Source organism: Pan troglodytes, chromosome 19 (assembly GCF_028858775.2).
Source record: "Pan troglodytes isolate AG18354 chromosome 19, NHGRI_mPanTro3-v2.0_pri, whole genome shotgun sequence".
NCBI lineage: Eukaryota > Metazoa > Chordata > Mammalia > Primates > Hominidae > Pan > Pan troglodytes.
The window spans coordinates 95053915-95079247 of NC_072417.2; the positions used below are offsets into that span (position 1 = coordinate 95053915).

General features: G+C 55.7%; 3 protein-coding genes across 8 annotated transcripts; 1 reads left to right on the plus strand and 2 right to left on the minus strand.

Annotated features, from left to right (window-relative positions):
• Positions 1 to 104: 104 nt before the first annotated feature.
• PDE6G (phosphodiesterase 6G) lies at positions 105 to 14187 on the minus strand. 2 transcript variants are annotated; one of them, XM_016933168.4, is made up of 4 exons: positions 14106 to 14187; positions 2762 to 2966; positions 1278 to 1318; positions 105 to 788 (listed from the first exon to the last, which is right to left on the minus strand). In XM_016933168.4, exons 2-4 carry the CDS (start codon positions 2905 to 2907, stop codon positions 712 to 714), a joined length of 264 nt encoding a protein of 87 aa, XP_016788657.1. In that variant the 5' UTR covers positions 2908 to 2966; positions 14106 to 14187; the 3' UTR covers positions 105 to 711. The 2 variants fall into 2 exon arrangements, with proteins under 2 accessions (XP_016788657.1, XP_016788658.1); XM_016933169.3 differs by lacking the exon at positions 14106 to 14187 and adding an exon at positions 6100 to 6294.
• A 1807-nt stretch (positions 14188 to 15994) lies between these two features.
• OXLD1 (oxidoreductase like domain containing 1) lies at positions 15995 to 17582 on the minus strand. 5 transcript variants are annotated; one of them, XR_010153159.1, is made up of 2 exons: positions 17108 to 17550; positions 15995 to 16543 (listed from the first exon to the last, which is right to left on the minus strand). XR_010153159.1 is itself a non-coding variant. In XM_511739.7 (2 exons), the coding sequence occupies exons 1-2, from the start codon at positions 17533 to 17535 to the stop codon at positions 16160 to 16162; spliced, it is 444 nt and encodes a 147-aa protein (XP_511739.1). In that variant the 5' UTR covers positions 17536 to 17582; the 3' UTR covers positions 15995 to 16159. The 5 variants fall into 5 exon arrangements, 2 of the variants coding, with proteins under 2 accessions (XP_511739.1, XP_063655502.1); XR_010153160.1 differs by having other exon boundaries at positions 17113 to 17535; XR_010153158.1 differs by having other exon boundaries at positions 17104 to 17535.
• A 73-nt stretch (positions 17583 to 17655) lies between these two features.
• CCDC137 (coiled-coil domain containing 137) lies at positions 17656 to 24893 on the plus strand. Its single transcript, XM_016933170.3, has 6 exons — positions 17656 to 17858; positions 18684 to 18817; positions 21184 to 21412; positions 22702 to 22784; positions 23034 to 23113; positions 23452 to 24893. The coding sequence occupies exons 1-6, from the start codon at positions 17677 to 17679 to the stop codon at positions 23659 to 23661; spliced, it is 918 nt and encodes a 305-aa protein (XP_016788659.1). The 5' UTR covers positions 17656 to 17676; the 3' UTR covers positions 23662 to 24893.
• Positions 24894 to 25333: the final 440 nt, after the last annotated feature.

A 25333-nucleotide genomic window follows, 5' to 3' on the forward strand; every position in this document is an offset into this window, starting at 1 on the left:
AGGCCAGCCCCTCCTGCCCCACTGCCCACCCCTTCCCCCATGTGCTCCTGCTCAAGTGACCCCACCACAGGCCCTGTCCCATGCACAAATATGCCACGGACAGGCAAGGGCACACTAATTTTATTTTGAAATAGGGACTGCAAGGGCGGGCTGTATTGAGAAGGATGGCCCCCTGGTGTGATGAGCTTGGGGCCTCATCTGCTCACCGTGCACGCCCTGGAGTCCTGCTACCCAGCATGTCCAAACCAAGGGCACCCCCCTGGGAAGGGATGCAGAGACGGGGAGCTTCTCTGTATCCCCTTACAGGCAGGACAGGGGGCTGGGGTGCACTCTGGGGAGACCTGCCCTAGCTTTCCAGCTGGGAGGAGGGGACGATCTGGGGTCCAGCAGGCTCCCGGGCTGGGGTCCACTTCCCATTCTCCCTGGGAGTGGAGACCGGCCAAGCCTCTCTGTGGGCAGGACTGAGGGGTGGGCCTGTGTCTTCAGATGTTGAGCAGGGCCTGGCCAGCCCCTGAGGGGGCATCCTAGAGGGAGGTGGTGGGCTCCTGGTGACTGTTATTAATATGTAGGGGGAGACCTGAGGTTGCAGTCCCATCCTGGTGTCCAGGTGCCATCTGGGCTAGGGAGGCATCTCCTCAACAGGAATCCTGAGCAGGATTTAGAGCACAGTGGGCAGGAGGGGGAGGGTCTGGACCTCAGCAGGGCCTCGTGCTAGATGATGCCATATTGGGCCAGCTCGTGCAGCTCCAGGTGGTTGAAGGCCTCCCAAGGGCAGATGACTGTGATGTCTGTGGGAGAAACGGGCCACGGATCAGAGAGGATCCCACGGCCCAGGGACCCCCCCATCCCCTGTGGCCCTGTTTCCCACAGCCCAGGTGTAGCCCTACAGTGTGCTGAGTGGGGACGTGCGGACGCCGGCGTGGGGCCCTCCTCTGGGGACACACTGGCTGTGGGGGAAGGAGGGTGGGTGCAGCAGGTCCAGGGGAGGGAACCAGAGGAGGGTGGGGCTTGCTGAAGGGGAGGAGGCAGCGAGGGGTTTCTTTCCCAAACCCCTCCCCTCACCTGGTGCAAGTGTCCCAAATGGGGACAGCCCCACCCTCTAGATCCAGTGGATCTGGAGCTCAGTGTTGGGGGAAGAAGTGATGGATAGGCTGGGGGTCCCTAAGTGAAAAGCAGGGGAGGTGGGGGCCGAGGTGGGCTGCAATGGGCCCCGGGCGTGCTGGGTGTGCCTGGGGGGACCTGGGCAGACCTCGGGTTGGTACTGGCAGCCGTCATACCTGTTCCCAGGCCTTCCATTCCAGGGATGTCGTCCCCAAACCTGCAAGGACAGAGCAGTCAGGGACATGGCCGGGCCCAGCCCTGGCTCAGTCAGCCTGAGGCCCGAGGTCATCTCTAGCCTTCCTAGGAGATGAGGCGTTTGGCTGGGAGCCCAGTGGGCAGAGACCCGCCTCCTCCCCAACCTCCCAGGGCTTGGTGCGTCTGAGGAGGCTTCCTTCACAGACCCAGGGTGAGTCTGCTACCCAGAGCATCATGGGGCTGAGGCCTAGAAAAGGAGGTGCAAGTCCCAGGATGCTGGGCAGGTGCGTGCCCTGGGGGAGTACAGAGGGGGTGCGTGGTTGGTGCATGGTCTGAGTGTAGATTTGTGAAGGTGGCTTGTCTGTGAGTGTGCCTCACGTGCATATGTGGAGGTGTGAGCGTGTTTGTGCACGCACATAAGAGTGTCATGCCCGTGTGTGCGCACACGTGTGAGTGGACACTCCTCGGTGCGTTGATGGGAGCGCGGTGCCTGTGTGCGCACACGAGTGAGTGGACACTCCTCGGTGCACTGATGGGAGCGAGATGCCCGTGTGTGCGCATGTGTGAGTGGACACTCCTCGGTGCATTGTGCCATGGCTGTCCCTGGGTGGCAGTGGTTGTATATTTCTTTTTTTATTTGAGACGGAGTCTCACTCTGTCGCCCAGGCTGGAGTGCAGTGGCGTGATCTCGGCTCACCGCAAGCTCTGCCTCCCGGGTTCACGCCATTCTCCTGCCTCAGCCTCCCGAGTAGCTGGGACTACAGGCGCCCGCCACCACGCCCGGCTAATTTTTTGTATTTTTTAGTAGAGACAGGGTTTCACCTTCTTAGCCAGAATGGTCTCGATCTCCTGACCTCGTGATCCACCCGCCTCGGCCTCCCAAAGTGCTGGGATTACAGGCATGAGCCACCGCCCCCGGCCGTTTTGTTTTTTTGAGACGGAGTTTTGTTCTTCTTGTTGCCCAGGCTGGAGTGCAATGGCGCGATCTCAGCTCACCACATCCTCTGCCTCCCGGATTCAAGCGATTCTCCTGCCTCAGCCTCCTGAGTAGCTGGGATTACAGGCGTGCACCACCATGCCTGGCTAAATTTGTATTTTTAGTAGAGACGGGTTTCTCCATGTTTGTCAGGCTGGTCTCAAACTCGCGACCTCAGGTGATCTGCCCACCTCAGCCTCCCAAAGCGCTGGGATTACAGACGTGAGCCACCGCACCTGGCCGGCAGTGGCTGTATTTTCAAGCATGGTTGGCAGTAGCATCTGGAGCGGGTGACAGGAGCCCCCATTTCCCCTTCCCCCTCCTCCATCCCTGCTCAGGCCCTCAGGCATCGCCCCACCTACCCCAGCTGTGAGGCTGGGACCACTCACCCAGAGTAGTGGCCCCAGGCCCTGCCCCGCCCTCCCCTTCCTGTGCAGCCTCAGGGCCGCCTCCTCCCTTTCAGAGGCCCCATCCCCCAGCTCTGCTTACCCTTGAACGCCTTTCTTTGGGGGCTTGCTCTTGAACTGCCTGGTCTGTCGCTGCTTAAATTTAGGGGGCCCTTTCCTGGGGGTGACAGGTCCCCCGGCCACCCTGGTGGCTGACCGGAACTCAGCCTTGGGCGGTTCCAGGTTCATGGTGAGGCTGACGGAGACACTGCGGCAACCTTGGCTCCTGGACTCCCTCCTGCTGCGGTCTGGGGGCAGACCAGGCCCGGGTCCCAGTCAGCCCTCCTGCTTCCAACCCTTGGGGGGGTCTCAACCCACCGGTGGAGGGGCTGAGACCCAGCCCCGCCAGCTCCAGCGTCATCCAGACAGCAGCCCCTGCAATCCGCCCTGGGGTAACCAGCCTGCCAGCTTTGCTTGGGTCCACCCGCACACTCCCATTCCCCTTGCCTAGTGGATGCCCCCCTGCAACGCTGGCCACACACAGCTCCGGACTCTCCCCTGTCCTGGCCTCCCTCGCCCCGGCCCACAATCCGCAGCAAACCTAGCCTCCCAACCTGTGGCAGGTCCTGAGCCTGGAGTCCTCACCACCTCCCTGTGGGTGACCACTGACAACTTCCTGCCCCTTCTCCTGCGTTCCCCACCCCAGGGGAGCGTGACTCCAGTCGGCATTTAACTGCTACTCTGGGGTTTTTTTTGTTTTGTTTTGTTTTTGAGACAGAGTTTTGCTCTTGTTGCCTGGGCTGGAGTGCAGTGGCACTATCTCGGCTCACTGCAACCTCCACCTCCCGGGTTCAAGTGATTCTCCTGCCTCAGCCTCCCCAGCAGCTGGGATTACCGGCGTCTGCCACCATGCCCAGCTAATTTTTGCATTTTTGCATTTTTAGTAGAGACGGGGTTTCACCATGTTGACGAGGTTGTCTCGAACTCCTGACCTCATGATCCACCCGCCTCAGCCTCCCAAAGTGCTGGTATTACAGGCGTGAGCCACCGCACCTGGCCCAGCTGCTACTCTGCTGAAAGTCCTCTGTGGCTCCTGCTGGGAATGGGCCTGCCAGGCCCAGCAGATGAGCCTGCCTCTGAGCTGCCTTTCCTGATGGTTAGTGGGCTGCCTCCATCTCAGGTCCCCGCTCAGGGAGGCTTCCCCTGAACCCCCGCCCTGCAGCCACTGTGTCCTTAGGTTCTGATTTGCCGCTTCTCATCACGCGTCGAGTTAGCCCTGATTCCAGGCTGGTGGGCGTCTCCCGGGCTGTTGCCCTCTGATTCTTCTTTTTTTTTTTTTTTGAGACGGAGTCTTGCTCTGTCACCGAGGTTGGAGTGCAGTGGCGAGATCTTGGCTCACTGCAACTTCTGCCTCCCGGGTTCAAGTAATTCTCCTGCCTCAGCCTCCAGAGTAGCTCAGATTACAGGCATGCGCCACCACACCCAGCTAATTTTTCTTTGTGTTTTTAGTACAGATGGGGTTTCACCATCTTGGTCAGGCTGGTCTCGAACTCCTGACCTTGTGATCCGCCCGCCTCGGCCTCCCAAAGTGCAGGGATTACAGGCGTGAGCCACCGCGCCCGGCCTAAAAAAGTTTTAATACCTGCCAAAGTAGCCCCCTAGGATCCTATTCCAGAGCTGTGGCTGGAATCTCACCTTTTTTTTTTTTTTTTTTTTTTAGACGGAGTCTCGCTCTGTCGCCCAGGCTGGAGTGCAGTGGCACGATCTCAGCTCACTGCAAGCTCCACCTCCTGGGTTCACGCCATTCTCCTGCCTCAGCCTCCCCAGTAGCTGGGACTACAGGCGCCCAACACCACGCCCGGCTAATTTTTTTTTTTTTTGTATTTTTTAGTAGAGATGGAGTTTCACCATGTTAGCCAGGATGGTCTCGATCTCCTGACCTCGTGATCCACCCACCTTGGCCTCCCAAAGTGCTGGGATTACAGGCGTGAGCCACTGCGCCCGGCCAACCCCTCTGATTCTTATTGATGGGTTTATTGCTTTCTGCCTCTTGTCTGTGCTTTGCAGTTGGGGTGCTGTCAGTTCCCTTCACCCACTCACGGAGGCATCCCTGAGCCCCTCAGCACCATGACAGGCACCCCGCAGTGCTGATGGAGAATGACCCACAAAATGGGGGGCAGGGTCCCCAGGCACGGCACCCCTGGGAAAGGGGCCTGTCTCAGAGACTCGGTGCTGAGCTGTGAAGCCCTGCGTTCCCCAACCCCACTTCATAGAGGGACAAGCTGGGGCTCGGGGACGGAGGGTGCTGGGCATGTGTTCCCCCTGCTGGGGGAATCACCAGGCCCTCTCTGTGTCTGGAGTCAGCTCGGGGAGCAGGGTCACCCGCCTGGCGTGGCGTGGCGTGGCTGAGGGGCCTCGGCCGCTCTGGACGAGATCAGTGTCTCCGCACTGCTGCACAGGGCGGCCTCTCCTCCTCCTCTCCCTACAGCCTCTCCCCAGATGCCCTAAGCCCCAGTGACCTGGGCCAAGGGCAGTTCAGCTTCCCCTAAGCCTATTAACAGCAGAGGGGAATTCCTAATCTCCCATCGAGCTGCTGTCAGCTGCACATGCTGCCAGAAAGTTCTAGAAGGAGGCACATGACACAGACAGGAGGGGCTGCTTGCCCGCACTGGATGCCCCAGGGACCACCTCTTGGGGTCCCCTTTCCTGCCCCTGGTCTTTTTGGCTGGGATTCCTGACTCCAGCCCTGGGCTACCACCAGCTGTTTGCTGAGCTTCAGGCGTGAGAGTGATCAGAAAGCAAGGGCAGGTGGCCCATTTCGGGGACGCGGGCTCTGCAAGGGGTGCTGGGCACCTGGGATTGGGGTGGACCCTGCCATGGCACCTTCCCTCACTAAGGTTCAGCCTCTGTCCCCGGGACTGGGACCAGCACCAGCCTGTGCAAAACCAGCACTCAGGAGCCCGGTGGTCCCAGCTTCTCAGATCCCATGGCACCCAATCCTCATATCCTAGATAGCACAGGCCCCGTCCAGCTGCTTCCTCAGCCCTGGGACATGGGCTGTCCTGGGCAGCTCTGGGCCCTGATGGAGCTCCAACCATCAGATGCCATCCACGTGGAAACCGCTGCCTGCGCTGCCCTGGCCCGACCCAGCCTGTGATTGGCATCCACTCAGGTCAGCTGAGCCCACGTGGCCTGAGGTTCCCAGACCATCACTGGCCTGGGGATGGTGGAAGCACTGGTTACCATGGGGGAGCAGAGGAGGAGGTTGGCTGGGAGTCCCCTCTGAATAACAGGGTGGCGGGTAGGCTTCTGCAGACCTAGACCCCAGCCACGGTGGTAAAAGCCTGTCAGCTCCCTGCCCCTTGGGTGATGAGCAGACCCCCACTAACTCACTGGGGGAAGTGGCTGCCAGGAAAGACAGCGGGGTTGGCCACTACTCACCAAGTGCAGGGCGGGTCTCAGGGGGCTGTGCTGTGAGTGCTCGGCCTTCCTCCGCAGGGTGCCAGCCCCGGCCTTTATCTCGCTGCTTCATGAGCTGATTAGGCATCTCAGTGCCACCCTAATGAGATTGTTGGGCCCCGAGGGGGGGCACAACCACCAAGGTTCAGGGGATGTGGAGGAGGGGCTCAGGTGCTGTCAAGGGCTCCAAGGAAGGACACCCAGCAGATGGGGCCGGGACAGGGAGAGAAGTGTGACCCTGAACAGCCAGGCTCCTGCAGCTGCCCATCTTCCAGATGGAAGCAACCACAGTGTCTGCTGTCTTGGGCCTCCCTACTGCCTTTCCTGATCCCGCCTGATCTCTGAAGGGCCCACCTTCATGGTCCCCAAAACCCTCTGCAGCCTGGCCCTCACCCGCTGCTGTGGCCTCACATCTCGCCCCTCCCACCCCAGGGCCTTTGCACCTGCTGCTCCTGAAACCAAACAAGGACCCCCCCGCTTAGGGGCCTGTGGGTCTTCCCAAGCACAGAAGCAAGGACAATGTTGAGTTCCTTCAAGGGCAAGCCAGGCCCCCAGCCAGCCCAGAGAAGGAAATGAGCAGCCGATCCACAGGAAGGTCACAAGAAGGTCACAGGAGCTTAGAACAACAGATGGAAGCCAGAGTCCCGAGAGTCTCCATAGAAGCAAACCATGCCATCTTAGCAGGTGCCCCTCAGTTGTTTTCCAGAAACAGGGACTCCCACCAAAGGCGTGTGCTGGCACACAGACCTCAGATGAGCGGGAGCTGAGGACTGGCCTCTGACCACCCTTCTCTTACCTAAATTTCTTCCTGAGGGGCCTGAAGGAGGCCATGCCCACAACCCAGAGCTAACATTCTTTCCTGCGGATCCCAAAGTTTTAGACAAAGATTCGCTTCTGCACCAAATCAGAAAACCTTTGAATCCACCTATGACCCGTGGTCCCTGGCTTCAAGATCTCCTTGCTATTTATGGCAAAACCAGTGTACAACCTCCATGTACTGATTTATGACTTGCCTGTGACCTCTGCCTCTGCACCTTTAAAAACCCATAACTCAGGCCGGGTGTGGTGGCTCATGCCTGTAATTCCAGCACTTTGGGAGGCTGAGGCAGGTGGATCACAAGGTCAGGAGATCGAGACCATCCTTGCTAACATGGTGAAACCCCGACTCCACTAAAAATACAAAAAAATTAGCCGGGCGTGGTGGCATGTACCTGTAATCCCAGCTACTTGGGAGGCTGAGGCAGGAGAATGGCGTGAACCCGGGAGGCGGAGCTTGCAGTGAGCCAAGATCACGCCACCGCACTAGAGCCTGGGCGACAGAGCGAGATTCTGTTTCAAATAAATAAATAAATAAATAAAAACCCATAACTCAGCCGGGAGCAGTGGCTCTCAAACAGCGCTTTGGGAGGCTGAGGCAGGAGGATCACTTGAGGCCAGGAGTTCAAGACCAGCCTGGACAACATAGTGAGACCCCCCATCTCTACAAAAAATAGAAAAAATTAGCTAGGTGCAGTGGCTCACTTCTTATTTTATTATTTTATTTTTGAGACAGAGTCTCGCTGTGTTGCCCAGGCTGGAGTGCAGTGGCGTGATCTCGGCTCACTGCAACCTCTGCCTCCTGAGTTCGAGTGATTCTCCTGCCTCGGCCTCCTGAGTAGCTGGGATTACAGGCTCCCACCACCACGCCCAGCTAATTTTTAATATTTTTAGTAGAGACGGGGTTTCACCATGTTAGCCAGGATGGTCTCCATCTCCTGACCTCGTGATCTGCCCACTTTGGCCTCCCGAAGTGCTGGGATTACAGGTGTGAGCCACCGCGCCCGGCCACAGTGGCTCACTTCTATAGACCCAGCTACTTGGGAGGCTGAGGCAGGAGGATCCCTTGAGCCTGGGAGCTCGAGGCTGCAGCGAGCCATGGTCAAACCACTCCAGCCTGGGGGACAGAGAGACCCTATCTCTGAAGAAATATGAAAATTTCGAAACATTAAAAATAAAATCTGGACGGGCATGGTGGCTCACGCCTGTAATCCCAGCACTTTGGGAGGCCGAGGCAGGTGGATTACTTGAGATCAGGAGTTCGAGACCAGCCTGGCCAACATGGTGAAACCCTGTCTCTACTAAAAATACAAAAATTAGCTGGGCATGGTGGCATGCACCTGTAGTCCCAGTTACTCAGGAGGCTGAGGCAGGAGAATCGCTTGAACCCAGGAGGTGGAGGTTGCAGTGAGCTGAGATTGCACCACTGCACTCCAGCCTGGGCAACAGTGAGACTCTGTCTCAAAAAATAATAATAAAAATATAAATAGTAAAATAAAATAAAATGTATGAGTACTCCTTTTTTGGTATCATGTATCACAGACAATATACAAAGACAATCACATGAAAATACATAAAGCTCCAAATAGACCTAAACAAAGACCCTATAGCCTTGATTGTAAAACTCTAGCCATGAGACTGGCAAAAATCACTAGTCCAGAAAGGACAGCTGGATTCAAGTTATGCCGCAATAAATGGAACAAGTCAAAAACCTCTTGTCCCACATGGCTCAATCCCTCACTCAGCCCCAGAGGAAACAAGATTGCAATCCATATCTTTTTTTTTTTTTTTTTTTTTTTGAGAGGATCTGGCTCTGTCACCTAGGCTGGAATGCAGAAGTGAAATATCGGTGGCTGCAGGAATTCAAGGTTGCAGAGAGCTATTATTGTACCATTGCACTTTAACCTGGGTGACAGAGCGAGACCTCAACTCTAAAATAGTAAAATAGGCCAGGCATGGTGGCTCATCCCTGTACTTTTGGAGGACGAGGTGGGTGGACCACCTGAGGTCAGGAGTTTGAGACCGGCCTGGCCAATATGGTGAAACCCCATCTCTACTAAAACTAAAAAAATTAGTGGGGCGTGGTGGCGGGCGCCTGTAGTCCCAGCTACTCAGGAGGCTGAGACAGGAGAATTGCTTGAACCCAGGAGGCGGAGGTTGCAGTGAGCCGAGATCATGCCACTGCACTCCAGCCTGCAGCCTGGGCAACAGAGTGAGACTCTGTCTCAAAAAAACAAACAAACAAAAAAGAGTTAATTACATGGGAATGAGAATAAACTAATAAAGGACTATGATAAATATTTTTGACTTTTTGTTTGAAATGTTACTGATTTTTTGTTTCCCAGAGTCAAGACTCGCTCTCTCTCTCTCTCTCTCTCTCTCTCTCTCTCTTTCTTTCAGACAGAATCTCACACTGGTTGTTTGGGCTGGAGTGCAGTGGTGCGATCCAAATCACTGCAAACTCTGCCTCCTGGGTTCAAGCGATTCTCCTGCCTCAGCCTCCCAAGTAGCTGGGATTACAGGTGTGTGCCCGCCACCACACCTGGCTACTTTTTTGTATTTTAATAGAGACGGGGTTTCACTATGTTGGCCAGGCTGATCTTGAACTCCTGACCTCGTGATCCACCCACCTTGGCCTCCCAAAGTGGGATTACAGTGTGACCCACCATGCCCAGCCTCTTTTTGGCTAATGTTTTTGTATTTTTAGTAGAGATGGGGTTTCGCCGTGTTAGCCAGGATGGTCTCGATCTCCTGACCTTGTGATCCGCCAGTCTCAGCCTCCCAAAGTGCTGGGATTACAGGCGTGAGCCACTGTGCTTGGTCTCTTTTTTTTTTTTTGAGACAGTTTCACTCAGGCTGGAAGGCAGTGGCATGATCTTGGCTCACTGCAACCTCTGTCTCCTGGGTTCAAGCAATTATCCTGCCTCAGCCTCCAGAGTAGCTGGGATTGCAGGCGCAAGCCACCATGCCGGGCTAATTTCTGTATTTTTAGTAGAGACAGGGTTTCACCATGTTGGCCAGGCTGGTCTCGAACTCATGACCGTAGGTTATCCACCTGCCTCAGCCTTCCAGAGTGCTGGGATTACAGGCGTGAGCCACTGCGCCCGGCCAACAGGCTACTTTTATTACATAGTAAAGTGAATACCAGAACTCCAAAGTACGTTTGACTTTTTATTGGGAACGGAGGTTGTCAAGTTAAAAAGCAGCAAATGAAGCGTGAGTAAGGAGACTCCTTGTTGCCACAGATAGACATGACCCCGTAAGATGTGACATAGGAGGTGTTTCAATTTGTGACCCCAGCCCAGAGGTGACAAGTGCTTTTCCATTCAATCTAATACAGCTGATTCCTACTAAGAAGGAACACAGGCCGGGCACGGTGGCTCATGCCTGTAGTCCCGGCACTTTGGGAGGCCGAGGCGGGCGGATCACAAGGTCAGATTGAGACCATCCTGGCTAATATGGTGAAACCCCGTCTCTAGTAAAAATACAAAAATTAGCCGGGTGTGGTGGCTGGCACCTGTAGTCCCAGCTGCCAGGGAGGCTGAGGCAGGAGAATCATTTAAACCCGGGAGGCGGAGGTTGCAGTGAGCTGAGATGGCGCCACTGCACTCCAACCTGGGCGACAGAGCAAGACTTCATCTCAAAAATCAATCAATCAATAAATAATAAAAAAGAAATTAAGCGGTGATGTGGAACACGCCTTAAATTGTCGTTCACCACATTTTCATATCTTCACAGTAATGCAAAACACAGTCACTTGCAGAACCGGTTCTGATGACTTAAATACCAGGTAAAATTTTAGCCCTCTACGTAATTGCTTGGAAGTTACTTATGTTTACATGAAATGAAACTATTAGGCCGGGCACGTTGGCTCACGTCTGTAATCCCAGAACTTTGGGAGGCCAAGGTGGGCGGATCACCTGAGGTCAGAAGTTGGAGACCAGCCTGACCAACATGGAGAAGACCTGTCTCTACAAAAATACAAAATTAGCCGGGTATGGTGGTGCATGCTTGTAATCCCAGCTACTCAGGAGGCTGAGGCAGGAGAATCGATTGAACCCAGCAGGCAGAGGTTGCAGTGAGCCAAGATCGTGCCATTGCACTTCAGCCTGGGCAACAAGAGCGAAACTTCATCTCAAAAAAAGAAAAGAAAAAAAGAAAAGAAACAAAATGAGACTATTAGGCTGGGCACGGTGGCTCACACCTGTAATCCAGCACTTTGGGAGGCTGAGGCAGGTGGATCAGCTGAGGCCAGGTGTTCGACACCAGCTTGGCCAACATGGCGAAACCCTGTCTCTACTAAAAATACAAAAAATTAGCCAGGCGTGGTGGCAGGTGCCTTAATCCTAGCTACTGGGGAGGCTGAGGCAGGAGAATTTTTTGAACCCGGTAAGTGGAGGTTGCAGTGAGCAGAGATTGTGCCATTGCTCTCTAGCCTGGGTGACAGAGACTCTGTCTCAAAACAAAAAAATGAAGCTATTAATACTTTTCTACAGCAGTAACTACACACAGGAAGACCAAGACAAGCACAAGTTAAGGAATGGAGCTTTCCCAAAGCGGCTGTGTATAAAGACTATAAACTGTTTTTCGTTTGTTTTTTGAGAACAAACAAACTCACTGCAGCCTTGATCTCCTCAGGCTCAAGCAATCCTGCCACATCAGCCTCCTGAGTAGCTGGGACTACAGGTGCTCACCACCACACCCGGCTAATTTTTGTATTTTTTGTAAAGATAGAGTCTCACTATGTTGCCCAGGGTGGTCTCAAACTCCTAGACTCAAGTGATCCACCCATCTCAGACTCCCACAGTGCTAGGATTACAGACGTGAACTGCCGTGCCCGGCCGGACATACGTAGTTTTTTGCCATGGCTTTTCTTGTGTTCTCTATCTACAGGCTAAGCAGATTCTGTGTGCTGCCCTGGGGTCTTTAATTACTTCAAGTGCTCATGTTGAACTATGAATATGATTGTGTGTGTGATTGTTTTGTTTTTAGAGACAGGGGTCTCACTCTGCCACCCAGGCTGGAGTGTAGTGAGGCAATCATGACTTACTTCCGTCTTGACTTCCTGGCCCAAGTGATCCTCCTGCCTCAGCCTCCCAAGTAGGTGGGACTACAGGTACACACCACCATGCCCAGCTAAGTTTTTAAAAATTGTTTTGTAGGCTGGGCATGGTAGCTCATACCTGTAATCACAGCACTTTGGAGGCCAAGGCAGGAGCCCAGGAGTTTACGACCAACTTGGGCAACGTAGCAAGACCCCCATCTCCACATACAGACACAGACAAAAAACAATGAACCGGGCATGGTGGCACTTGCCTGTAGTCCCAGCTACTTGGTAGGCTAAGATGGGAAGATCACTTCAGCCTTGGCGGTTGAGGCTGCAGTGAGCTATGCCTGATGGTGGCAGGAGGCAGTCGAATGCCTAGGCAGATAGGGGCAGGTCCCCAGTGAAACCCCACCTTCAAGCCAAAGACAAAAAGCCTGAAAGCCAGCCAGGCACAGTGGCTCATGCCTGTAATCTCAGCACTTTGGAAGGCAGAGGTGGGTGGATCACCTGAGGTCAGGAGTTCGGGACCAGCCTGGCCAATATGGTGAAACCCCGTCTCCACTAAAAATATGAAAATTAGCCAGGCATGCCGGGTGCAGTGGCTCATGCCTGTAATCCTAGCACTTTGGGAGGCTGAGGCGGGTGAATCACGAGGTCAGGAGTTCAAGACCAACTCTGGCCAAGATGGTGAAACCCCGTTGCTACTGAAACTACAAAAATTAGCCATGCGTGGTGGTGGGTGCCTGTAATCCCAGCTACTTGGGAGGCTGAGGCAGGAGAATCGCTTGAACCTGGGCGGCAGAGGTTGCAATGAGCCAGAGATTGGGCCACTGCACTCCAGCCTGCGACAGAGTGAGACTCTGTCTCAAAAAAAAAAAAAAAAAAAAAATCAGCCGGGCATGGTGGCAGGTGCCTGTAATCCCAGGCACTCGGGAGGTTGAGGCAGGAGAATCACTTAAACCCGGGAGGCAGAGGTTGCAGTGAGCCAAGATCGCACCACTACACTCCAACCTGGGTGACAGGGCGAGACTCTGTCTCAAAAAAAAGAAAATCTTTAAATCTACCTATGACCTGGAAGCCCCCTCCCTTCAAGTTGTCCCTCCTTTCCTGACCAAACCAATGTACATATGATAGGTATTGATTGGTGTATTATGTCTCCCTAAAAAGTATAAAAGCAACATGTGACCACGTTGGGCATATGTTGCCAGGACCTCCTGAGGCTGTCACAGGCATGTCGTCAACCTTCGCAAAATAACCTTTCCAAACTTATTGACCACTAAAGAACTCATCCCTGTAACCAAAACCTGCCTGTTCCCCAAAAAGTACTGAAATAAAAAATAAATAAATTGGCCAGGCATGGTGGCTCACACCTGTAATCCCAGCACTTCAGGAGGCTGAGGTGGGCAGATGGCTTGAGGTCAGGAGTTCGAGACCTGCCTGACCAACATGGCAAAACCACGTCTCTACTAAAAATATAAAAATTAGCCAGACGCTGTGGGGCACGCCTGTAGTCCCAGCTACTTGGGAGACTGAGGCAGGAGAATCGCTTGAACCCGCGAGGTGGAGGTTGTGGTGAGCCGAGATCGCGCCACTGCACTGCGGCCTGGGCCACAGAGCAAAACTTCATCTCAAATAAATCAATAAGTAGATTAATTGAGGCCTGTCTCAGATACTTTTGGTTTATAGCTCTCACTAACAACTCATGAAAACTAAGCAGTTGGCCGGGCACAGTGGCTCATGCCTGCAATCCCAGCACTTTACAGGGCCGAGGCAAGTGGATTACCTGAGCCCAGGAGTTCAAGACCAGCTGGGTGATATGGCGAAACCCCGTCTCTAGTAAAAATACAAAAAATTAGCTGGATGTGGTGGCACGCGCCTGTAGTCCCAGCTACTTGTGTGGCTGAGGCAGGAGAATCGCTTTGAACCCAGGAGGCGGAGGCTGCAGAACTAAGCAGTCCGCAGACTTGCTTTGGGGATCCTGGGTACCAAAAATATGGACCTGGGTCTTTGGGCGACTTGGTGGGGAGTGGCATCCCATGAGCACAGGATGAGGAATCTTACTTCGGGAATTCTTGCTGAGAAAAGTGCGTCGGGAAGGCCGCCCAGCAGAGAGGAATTCACTCACCGGCTCAGCTTGTCTTAGATAATAGGGTAGCCGTAGATCACATCTTAGCTGAGCAGGGAGAACGTATAAGGTTGCAAATCCCACGTCCTGTACTTACACACATGAATCTGCAAAGATTAAAAACTCATGTAGGTGACATTGGAGAACAGGCCACTGGGTTATGGCAGGTTTCCCTGACTGTCACTGAGAACTGTTTTCTTTCCTTGTTTTCTTAGATTTCTTATGGAATAATCCACATTTTCAGGATTGCTAAACTTAGGCATGTCAGCCTTGCTAATTTTTTTTTTTTTTTTTTAGGCGGAGTCTCGCTCTGTCGCCCAGGCTGGAGTGCAGTGGCGTGATCTCAGCTCACTGCAAGCTCCGCCTCTCGGCTTCACGCCATTCTTCTGCCTCAGCCTCCTGAGTTGCTGGGACTACAGGTGCCCGCCACCATGCCCAGCTAATTTTTGAATTTTTAGTAGAGACAGGGTTTCACCATGTTAGCCAGGATGGTCTCGATCTCCTGACCTCATGATCAGCCCGCCTTGGCCTCCCAAAGTGCTGGCTTTACAGGCGTGAGCCACCGCGCCCGGCCGGTTTTTTTTTTTTTCTTTTTGAGATAGAGTCTTGCTCTGTCACCCAGGCTGCAGTGTAATGGCACAATCTCGGCTGACTGCAACCTCTGCCTCCCAGGTTCAAGCAATTCTGCCTCAGCCTCTCGAGTATCTGGGACTACAGTTGTGTGCCACCATGCCCCACTAACTTTAGTATTTTTTTTTTGAGATGGAGTCTTGCTCGCTGTTGCCCAGGCTGGAGTGCAGTGGTGCGATCTCGGCTCACCGCAACCTCCACCTCTGGGTTCCAGCAATTCTCCTGCCTCAGCCTCCTGAGTAGGTGGGATTATAGGCACCCGCCACCGCGCCCAGCTAATTACTGTAATTTCAGTAGAGAAGGGGTTTCCCCACGTTTGGCCAGGCTGGTCTCAAACTCCTGATCTCAGGTGATCCACCCACCTAGGCCTCCCAAAATGCTGAGATTACAGGCGTGAGTCGCCACGCCTGGCCACGTCCTGCTGCTCTTACCAACTCCCCTGGGAGCTGCGGCTGAAGGAGCTGGAAGGACTGGTTCCAGGTAGTGCTTGGGCCACTGAGGGCTGATCTGCAGCCCCTGCCAGGCTGGTGGAAGGGCACCCGAGGACCCCTGCCAGGGATTGATGGCAGCTGGACAGATGGGCACTTCCAGGCTGCCTGTGGGCTTCTGTGCCTGCCAAAGGCTTTGCCACAGCGACTCAATGAGATCAGATGGCCTTCCCTCTGCTGCACGCTGAGACCAACCAGAGCAGGCCTTTGCCAGGACTTGGGGGAAGCTGGGACCTGGCCTGGAAGGGGCGCTGGGGTCACTGTCATTTGACTGTCCAACGAAAAGGGGTCCTATTTATTTATTGAGTCAGAGTTTCACTCTTGTCACCTAGGCTGGAGTGCAGTGGCATGACCTCAGCTCACTGCAACCTCTGCCTCCTGGGTTCCTCAGCTTCCTGAGTAGCTGGGATTACAGGCGCCTGCCACCACACCCGGCTAATTTTTGTATTTTTAGTAAAGATGGGATTTCACCATGTTGGTCAGGCTGGTCTCCATCTCCTGACCTCATGATCTGCCCGCCTCCGCCTCCCAAAATACTGGGATTACAGGTGTGAGCCACCACACCCGGCCGGGGGTCTTATTTTACCCTCATAGCAGGGTGATGGCTCCAAGAGCTCCGGAGGTGCATAATGCCCACCTGGACCTGCTTGCTTTGAAGATGCAACACAGGCCTTATGGACAACCACACAAAAGCCTCCTGTTGAGGCCAAATCAGCAGCCATTCTGGTTGGCAGACATACTGCCAAAAAAAGCACCCCCAAAACAAAAACCTCCTGTGAAACCACCATAGAGAATTTATTTTTTTCTCAGGTGAAGTCAGTAACTAATTCTTCCTATTCCCGTTGGACACAAGGAGTCTGTGAGGGGGTGTGAAGGAAGGAGGCTGCGGCTGCGTCCTGGACTCCGTCCTGCGGGAGGGAGTCCAGCAGGGCTGGCTCAGCCTCCGCACCTGGTGTGCAGCCGGATCTCCATCCTGAGGAAGGCCTTGAGGTTCTCATCAGCCACGTGCTCCTCCAGGGCAGCCAGGGCCCGCTCCCCACCGTCCTGGAAGTGCTGCAGCAGCCTGTCCGCGTACTCCACCCACACGCAGTTGGGGCAGCCACTCATGCAGCAGTTTGTGGGCGGCTGGAGCTCAGGTGGCAGCGATGCCTTGGGCGGCCTGGTGCCGTCCGCACCTGCTTGGGAGCCCACCTCTACGTGGTCTGTCCCGAATTTTCTGCGCCCATCAGGGGCTTGCGCTCCGGGATGGTGCCTTTGAAGAAAGCTGCCACCTCCAGGAAGCCTCTGGCAGCAGTCCGGGCTGGAGAACCGGCGAGCCCCCTGAGGATGCAGACAAACATGTGACTCTCCAGGAAGCTGGTGAGGCCCGGTCTACCCCCAGCAGTGAGGACATTTCAGCTCTCCTGTCATTGGGCAACTGGCTCCATGTCCTCAGCTTTTTCACTTCCTGTGACTTTAGACATGTTATTTCACCTCTCTAGACTCAGTTTCCCCACTGTGCAATGGAAGTCATGGGTATGACACGGTGTGATTCACAAGAAGTGCCAGGATCAGGGCCTGGCGCCGGGTGTGCACTCCAGCAGATGGTGGGGGGTGGGGGAGGCACTCGCCACCTCCAGCTAAGATGGCTGCTCTGCGGACACCAGTATACGAGAGGTGTAACCCTGTAAGCTCTGGCCAGCCGAACACCTCTACCAGTATAACCAAGCCCCACCACCTCTGAGGGACCAACCGGAAGAATCGCACCACCCTTTATCCAAGTTTCCCTGTCACAAAGCCCAGGCCTCTCAGGCCCCTCTCATCCCAGCGTGAATGTCCTATAGGCAGTCTTCCCTCGCTCCCCTGCTCTATCTACCCAGGATCACGGACTGACACGCTACCAACTTCACTTATTTAACTAGTCCCGCGAGGAGCATCATCCGCTCCATGTCCACGGCCAGTCCCCAGAGCCCAGGAGGGCTCGCACACAGGCGCTCGGCAGATACCGAGAAACAGGAAAGTGGCCGTTCACCGGGCTGCTTCCTCTCCCGAGGCTAAGCGGCCCCTCCACAGATTCCGGGGCGGGGACTCGGTAAGAGCCGATGGAGGAGAGGAGCGAGGGGTCCTTCGGCGGCGGCCAGCGCGCGATCCTCCCGGCTCCGTCCCCACATGCGGGTGGAGGGGCCGGGGCTCCTCCCGGTACGTGCGGGCCCCCGGACAGCGGCCTCTCGGACGTGCCCTTCGGCGCTGCCAAGACCCCTCCTGGTACTTGCCGAGCCACGGGCCGCGGCGGCTACCGCCCGGCCTCCCTCGACCACCCTCCGCAGCAGCATCGCCCGCGGACGGGATCCGGCAACCCCTGACCGTGAGCGGCGGGCGCTCCGGCCAATCCCGGACCTTCAGGAAGTCGCGCCGCTCCAGCCAGCGTGAGGCTGAGCGCAGGAAGCGGAAGTGCCGATCGGTGGGGCGGAACCATGCAGGAAGGCGGAAGTGGCTTCGCTAGGGAGCCTCCCGGCGTGGAGATGGCGGGAGCTGGTCGCGGAGGAGCGGTGTCCAGGGTGCAGGCGGGTCCTGGGAGTCCCCGGCGAGCGCGGGGGCGGCAGCAAGTGCAGCCGCTGGGGAAGCAGCGCCCAGCCCCGTGGCCCGGGCTTCGCAGGTGACTGCGCTGCCCCGCGAGGCCGCCACACTTCCCCAGAGAAGGGGACGCCTTGAAGGCTCCGCCCGGGACCCCTTAGGGAGCGTTCGCTCGGACCCCTTCCCCAGGTCGGGCTCAGTGCCCTCCTCTGTCTGTGCCCGCGGCCCACGCTCCGCCAGGATCGGTTGAATGAATGGAGGCGCGAGCGAGTCCTTGGTTTTGCCTTTCCCGCGTCCCAGTGTCCCGTCTTTGCGGTTCTGGACGAGGTCAGGGCGGAAAGGCCTCCTGGGCTTTCGGAGTGCCTTTCGGCCTCGCGTCCCGTGAGGAAGCGGTTCAGGGACAGCCACTGAGTGAGACCGAGAGGAAAGATCCCTGCTTCCTGGACTGCTGGACCGGCTCGCACCACAGAAGCCAGATATGGCCCCTGTATAGATAGATTCTTTTTTTTTTTTTTTTGAGACGGAGTCTCACTCTGTGGCCCAGGCTGGAGTGTGGAGTGCAGTGGCGCGATCTCGGCTCACTGCAAGCTCCGCCTCCCGGGTTCACGCCATTCTCCTGCCTCAGCCTCCCGAGTAGCTGGGACTACAGGCGCCCGCCACCACGCCCGGCAAATTTTTTGTATTTTTAGTAGAGACGGGGTTTCACCGTGTTAGTCAGGATGGTCTCGATCTCCTGACCTCGTGATCCGCCCATCTCGGCCTCCCAAAGTGCAGGGATTAGAGGCGTGAGCCACCAAGCCCGGCCAGCCCGTGTAGATTCTATTGCCAGACCCAACTATTGTTTCTCTTACTGATTCTGCTTGTGCTTTACTTGGGACGGGTCTCACCCCCGTGTTCTTCCTCCCAGCAAAGAGAAGAAGAAAGTGAACTGCAAGCCGAAGAACCAGGACGAACAGGAGATCCCTTTCCGGCTCCGGGAGATTATGAGGAGCCGCCAAGAGATGAAAAACCCGATCAGTAACAAGAAGAGGAAGAAAGCAGGTGTGTGCAGGCCCATACTGGGCGGCAGTGAAGCTTTGTGTGTCTCAACCCGCCCAATCGCCCAAATACTTCAGAACGTTTCAGGCAGAGAAAATATGCCAAGACCCGGTGCTCAGAAGGTGGGGGAGCGTGGCCAAAGCTAAAGCAGTGGCTGGCAGCGGGTGGCGCTGTGGTTCCAGACGAGGCTTGGAAGGAGGCTGTGGGGTGGGCGGGAGGACCCGTTATGGGGCCTCAGGATCCATGCTAAGGAGCGGCGTTTTTTTCCCCCAAAAGTAGCGAAGATTCATCAGAGATTTTAGCAGGGCATGGCCAATTCATGTTTACTCTAAAGCAAAAAAAGGTCACCGAGCGGTGATGGAGTGAGGGAGAGTGGACCTGGCAGCTGGTGGGGCTACGGCCAGGGAGAAGCCATGATTCTTGGGACAAGAGTGCTGAAGCAATGGTAGAGAGAAGTGGGTGGAGTCAGGAGCTGAAGGAGGAAATTCGATCAGGCCCCTCTGAGAAGTCTGCCTTCCTCCCCCAAGTCTGGGTAGGGTGTCCACATGTCCACCGCTGCAACCCAGAGGTAACACTCTGGGCACGTTGGGAAACGGAGTCCACTGTGTGTATATTTTGCTAATAGACACATTTCTCTTCCCAAACGTGGCACTGGTTTTACAGCAAAGCTGTTTTATAATTTGTGTATAAACTGTAGGCTTCTTGTTGGGGGTTATATGGCTGCCAAAGGGATAGTGAGATAGAGGTGAGGAAGGTGCAGGGAGGAGGTGCACTGGCCTGGGTAGCACATGGCACGTTCTGAACCGTGCTGCATTGAATTGGCACCTTTGTTTGTTTGTTTATTTATTTATTTATTGAGATGGAGTCTTGCTTTCTCGCCCAGGCTGGAGTGCAGTGGCGTGATCTGGGCTCACTGCAACCTCCACCTCCTGGGTTTAAGCAGTTCTCCTGCCTCAGCCGCCTGAGTAGCTGGGATTACAGGTAACGCACCACCACACCCGGCTAATTTTGTGTGTGTGTGTTTTTTTTTTTTTTTGAGACAGTCTCGCTCTGTAGCCCAGGCTAGAGTGCAGTGGCACAATCTCAACTCACTGCTACCTCTGCCTCCCCTGTCCCAGTTCCAGTTCAAGCAATTCTCCTGCCTCAGCCTCCCGAGTAGCTGAGATTACAGGCACACGCCACCAAGCCCAGCTAATTTTTGTATTTTTAGTAGAGACGAGGTTTCACCATGTTGGCCAGGCTGGTTTTGAACTCCTGACCTCAAGTGATTTCCCCACCTCAGCCTCCCAAAGTGCTGGGATTACAGGTGTGAGCCACTGTGCCTGGCCTTTTTTTTTTTGGAGACAGAATATCGGCTCACTGCAACCTCCACCTTCCAGGTTCAAGCACGTCTTGTGCCTCAGCCCCCCCAGTAGCTGGGATTACAGGCCTGTGCCACCATGCCCGGCTCGTTTTTGTATTTTTAGTAAAGGCTGGGTTTTGCCATGTTGGCCAGTCTGGTTTCGAACTCTGGCCTCAGGTGATCCGCCCACCTCAGCCTCCCAAAGTGCTGGGATTACAGGTGTGAACCACCATGCCTGGCAATATGGATGTCTTCACATATTTATGAACACAACCATCTGCCTGGCACTGTCCGCCTCCTGTGTTCTACACTTGCCCGGGGTCCTGCGCTTGCGTTCGCGTTCTCAGTGGATGTCGTAGGTCTGCCCACGTTTCTTTTTTGAGATGGAGTCTCGCTCAGTCGCCCAGGCTGGAGTGCAGTGGCATGATCTCGGCTCACCGCAAGCTCCGCCTCCCGGGTTCACGCCATTCTCCTGCCTCAGCCTCCCGAGTAGTTGGGACTACAGGCGCCCACCACCATGCCCAGCTAATTTTTTGTGTGTTTTTAGTAGAGACAGGGTTTCACCGTGTTAGCCAGGATGGTCTGAATCTCCTGACCTTGTGATCTGCCCATCTCGGCCTCCCAAAGTGCTGGGATTACAGGCGTGAGCCACCGCGCCCGGCAGGTCTGCCCACGTTTCTCTGTGTAGCTCCACTGGGCTTCTTTCGGCAGCTGTGCAATGGAGTCTGTGGGTGATCAGAGGAGAATTCATTCAACCAGCCACCTAGGGCTGGACATTAGGTTGTTTCTGCTTTCCTTTTTCAGCTGTGCTGCAGTGGACATCTGTGACAGGTGCCACTGGGCTGGGGGGTCACGTCCCTGGGGATGCCGGGCCGGGCATTCTACATCCTCTTCAGCTGCTGTCGTTGGGGTGCTTCCAGCCAGCCTGGTCTTCCCTTCCTGTGGCTTTGGGAGGGGAAATGAGCATGGGTCACCTGCCTGCCACTGTCTGCCTCCTGCCTCCTCTGAGGCCTCCCTTTGTCCTCAGCCCAGGTGACCTTCAGAAAGACATTGGAGAAGGAAGCAAAGGGAGAGGAGCCCGACATCGCAGTCCCCAAGTTCAAACAGAGGAAGGGGGAGTCCGACGGGGCCTATATCCAGCGCATGCAGCAAGAGGCCCAGCATGTGCTGTTCCTCAGCAAGAACCAGGCCATCCGGCAGCCAGAGGTGCAGGCAGTTCCCAAGGAGAAGTCTGAGCAGAAAAAAGCAAAAAAAGCGTGAGTGGAGGCGGGAGGGGGAGGGGTCTGCCCTCGGAGCCGGAGGGAAGACATTGGGTTCCCATGACGGCCCTCTGCAGGGACCCTGTTTCATAGCCATGGGGCAGCATGGATTCAGGGAGACCAAGCCAGAGCCCTGGGAGTTGGCGGGTCCGAGCATCCAGCTGGGAGCCAGTGAGGGTGTGGCCTCCAGGAGGCTGCGGAACCTGGGAACTCTGCGGAGACCTTGCTTGGTCCTTGCTTTCACAGGAAAAGCACCAGAAAGCCCTAGCCCTGTGGGAATCAGCCCTGAGGGGGTCGGTCTGAGGGTGACGTGCCCGGGGGTTCTGTTTCCATTAGAACAGAATGTCTCTCGTCCAAGAGACTACACCTTCCTAATTCTCTAAAAGCTTTGGCCGAGTACAGTGGCTCACGCCTGTAATCCCAGCACTTTGGGAGGCTGAGGCAGGTGGATCACGAGGTCAGGAGATCGAGACCATCCTAGCCAACACGGTGAAACCCTGTCTCTAATAAAATACAAAAAAAAAAATTAGCTGGGCGTGGTGGTGCATGCCTGTAATTCCAGCTACTTGGGAGCCTGAGGCAGCGGAATCGCTTGAATCCGGGAGGCAGAGGTTGCAGTGAGCTGAGATCGTGCCGCTGCACTCCAGCCTGGTGACAGAGCGAGACTCCATCTCAAAAAAAAGAAAAAAAAAAAAAGCTTTGAAGGTTTGAGAGGTTGCTTTCAGCTCTGTAGATTCCCTGTTTCTGGATTGTTGTATTACTTATAGTTACCTTAGCCAATGAAAGTTCATCACAGAAAACGTGGCCCAGATACAGCCTGGCGCCACGGTGATCTCCAGAGCTGTCGCTGAAGGTGAAGCTTCCAGATTCACATTGAGGGAGACGTGATATACAATACTTGTTAGGCCCTTTAGACACAGTAGCACCGGATGGGCTGGATGAGTCTCTGTTGGGTGGTCTTTGGCAGCATTCCCAGCCTTCATGCACAAGGTGCCAGTAGCCCTTGCCCACGTGTCTGCACACATTGTCAGATATTCCCTGGCAGGTAGCCGTCCCCAGCTGAGAACCACTGGGGGACCTGTGAGGGGCCTGTTGGGGTCAGAGCCTTCTTTGGTGGGCAGCTGTGGGTTTTGGGGTGGTAAGGGGAGCGGGGACTTGGAGGCAGCCACCTGTTCTTGGGTCCCTGCTCTGCCACAGGGGATCCCTTGTGGGTGGGGCGGCCTCTGCCTCTTCCCTGGGTGGAAAGAGAATTTAGGAATCTGAGTGACATGTGCTTTCTTCCCCAGGTTCCAGAAGCGGCGACTAGATAAAGTCCGACGGAAAAAGGAGGAAAAGGCGGCAGACAGGCTGGAGCAGGAGTTGCTCCGAGGTAGCTCTTCCCAAAGCGATGGTGTCAGCAGTGGTCCGGGTGGGGCCTGGGCACAGGCCTTCTGTTCCCCACCAGCCCTGGCTGCACTGGGCGCCTGTGGTTTCCCCTGGGGTCCACAGCCGTTAGACCACTGGATGAGTTGGTGTTCTGTCCCAGCCCTGTGGGAGGGAGCTGGGCGGGTGGTGGCTCTGGGTGTCAGGGGTGCAGTGGCTGTGGGCAGCAGTCCTCGGTTGTATTCTGCTCCTCCAGACACGGTGAAGTTTGGTGAGGTTGTCCTGCAGCCCCCAGAGCTGACTGCCAGGCCCCGGAGGAGTGTAAGCAAGGACCAGGTAAGTGGGGCATGGGGACAACTTGAGTTTGTCCCCCAGTGCTGCCAGGGAACAGAAGCCTTGGACAGGCTGCACACGGTGGGTCACACCTGTAATCCCAGCACATTGGGAGGCCAAGGCAGGCGGATTGCTTGAGCCCAGGAGTTGATACCAGCCTGGACAACATAGCGAGATCCTGTGTCAAGAAAAAAAAAACCCTCAGCCAACGTGTGCGCTGTCTGGTGTGTGGCCTGAGAGTGCAGTGTTCTCGCTGGCGGGAGAGCTGTTGAAGCTGTGAGGCTTTCTGTTGTGTCCCCTCCTTTCCCAGCCTGTGCCTCACCCTCCCCTCTCTCCCTCAGCCTGGCAGGAGATCGCAGATGCTGCGGATGCTTCTGAGCCCCGGTGGTGTGTCCCAGCCTCTGACCGCCTCCCTGGCCTGCCAGCGGATTGTGGAGGAGGAGAGAGAGCGGGCCGTGCAGGCCTACAGAGCGTTGAAGCAGCGGCAGCAGCGGCTGCACGGGGAGCGACCCCACCTCACTTCCCGGAAGAAGCCAGAGCCGCAGCTGTGATGGAGAGACACCCGGGGCCTGGCCACGCTCTGGGGCAACTGGCACCAGGAGCTGCTACACCTGGGTAGGAGAGAGGCAGGCCATGCCAGCAGTGTGGGGTGAGGCCTCCAGCTACTTGTTCACACGTTGGGCACTAGTGGGTCCACATCTTGCAGGGGGTGAGTGCCCGACGGACTAGGGCCAAGGCCTGGTTGACAGACGGCCCGTGGGGCCCGGTGTCACTCACAGCTCCATCTCTTTGTTTTGAACGTCCATTCTGAGTCTCAGCCCAGGTGGACCTTAGGAAGGGCTGGATCCCTGTCCCTGAACACCAACTACCGAGACAGCTGATGAGGCTGGCTCAGTGTGTGACAGAGGCCCCCGGGAGTCAGCAGAGCCGAGCGTACAGTGCACATCAGGCAGAGCAGGCCACGGGCAGGGACGACGCATCGGGACAGGGCTCTGCAGGGGACCGTGACTACAGGCCAGCTGTGAGTGGTCCCCTGCAGAGGCTGCCCACCCAAGGTTTGGTTGGGGTGAAACATGATGACAACACATACACTTAAGAAGGTGGGAACCGGGGGCCGGGCGCGGTGGCTCACACCTGTAATGCCAGCACTTTGGGCAGCTGAGGCGAGTGGATCACCTGAGGTCAGGAGTTCGAACCAGCCTGGCCAACATGGTGAAACTGCATCTCTACTAAAAATACACGAAAAAAAAACAAACAGTGGGAACAGAGTTGTCACCTACCTAACAGGGCTCTGAGAGAGCCGGGAGGCCCAAAGTGGCTGGAAGAAGGTAAAGGAAAAATCCTGTCTTGGGCTTGAGGTCACAGAGTGGGGCCCAGGGGGAGTTCCTGCTGAGGGCAGGGCCTTGCCAGGCTTCAGTCTCCAGTGCCAAAGGAGGAAATGCCCAGGCTGTCAGCATTTCCAGATGAGAGCAGAAGGGAGAGGCTTAAACCCAAGTCACACATCCAGCAATGGAGTCCGACAGCCCAGCACCATCTGGGAACTGAGAAGCACCTCTGCCCGGCCCCCACACCGTGTGGAAAGTGAGGAGCACCTCTGCCCGGCCGCCACCCCGTCTGGCAAGTGAGGAGTGCTTCTGCCCGGCCACCCCATCTGGGAAGTGAGGAGCGCCTCTGCCCGGCCGCTGTGCAACCTTCCAAGTGTGAAGTGACAGCCTTGTGTGTGATGTTTTCTGCCTTCCCCAAGTTTGCACTTTCGACATTAAAGTTTACTTTTTAGTTAAAAGTTTTATATTGGAGAATATATATTTAAAGTCAGGGCTGTTTTCCTCTTATGGGCATGTTTCCCACCTTGTGATGGACCTGGCGGCCCCAGCCCTCGCGTTGGGATGTTGTTTTTGCAGCAGCCAGAACTCAGCCCCAGATCACAAGCAGCAGCTGGAAGGGGGTGGCCTTTCCCTGGGAAAGGGCTGGGACAGCAGCGGGTGGCACTCACACTCGCTCAGTGCCTTTGGTTTTGGGTGTCAGTATCGGCCCGTGTATGGCTAAGCAAAGGGATCCCACAGGGCTGGGAAAGCGCTCATGCTCTCCACTGCATCCAGGATTCTCAGGTTTTAGCTGCTGGAAGGGAAACCCCTGGTGGTTTTTAGGGCCTCTTTGTTGCCCAGGCTGGGGTGCAGTGGCATAAGCACATTGCAGCAAGTTGTCGGGCTCAGGCAATCCTCC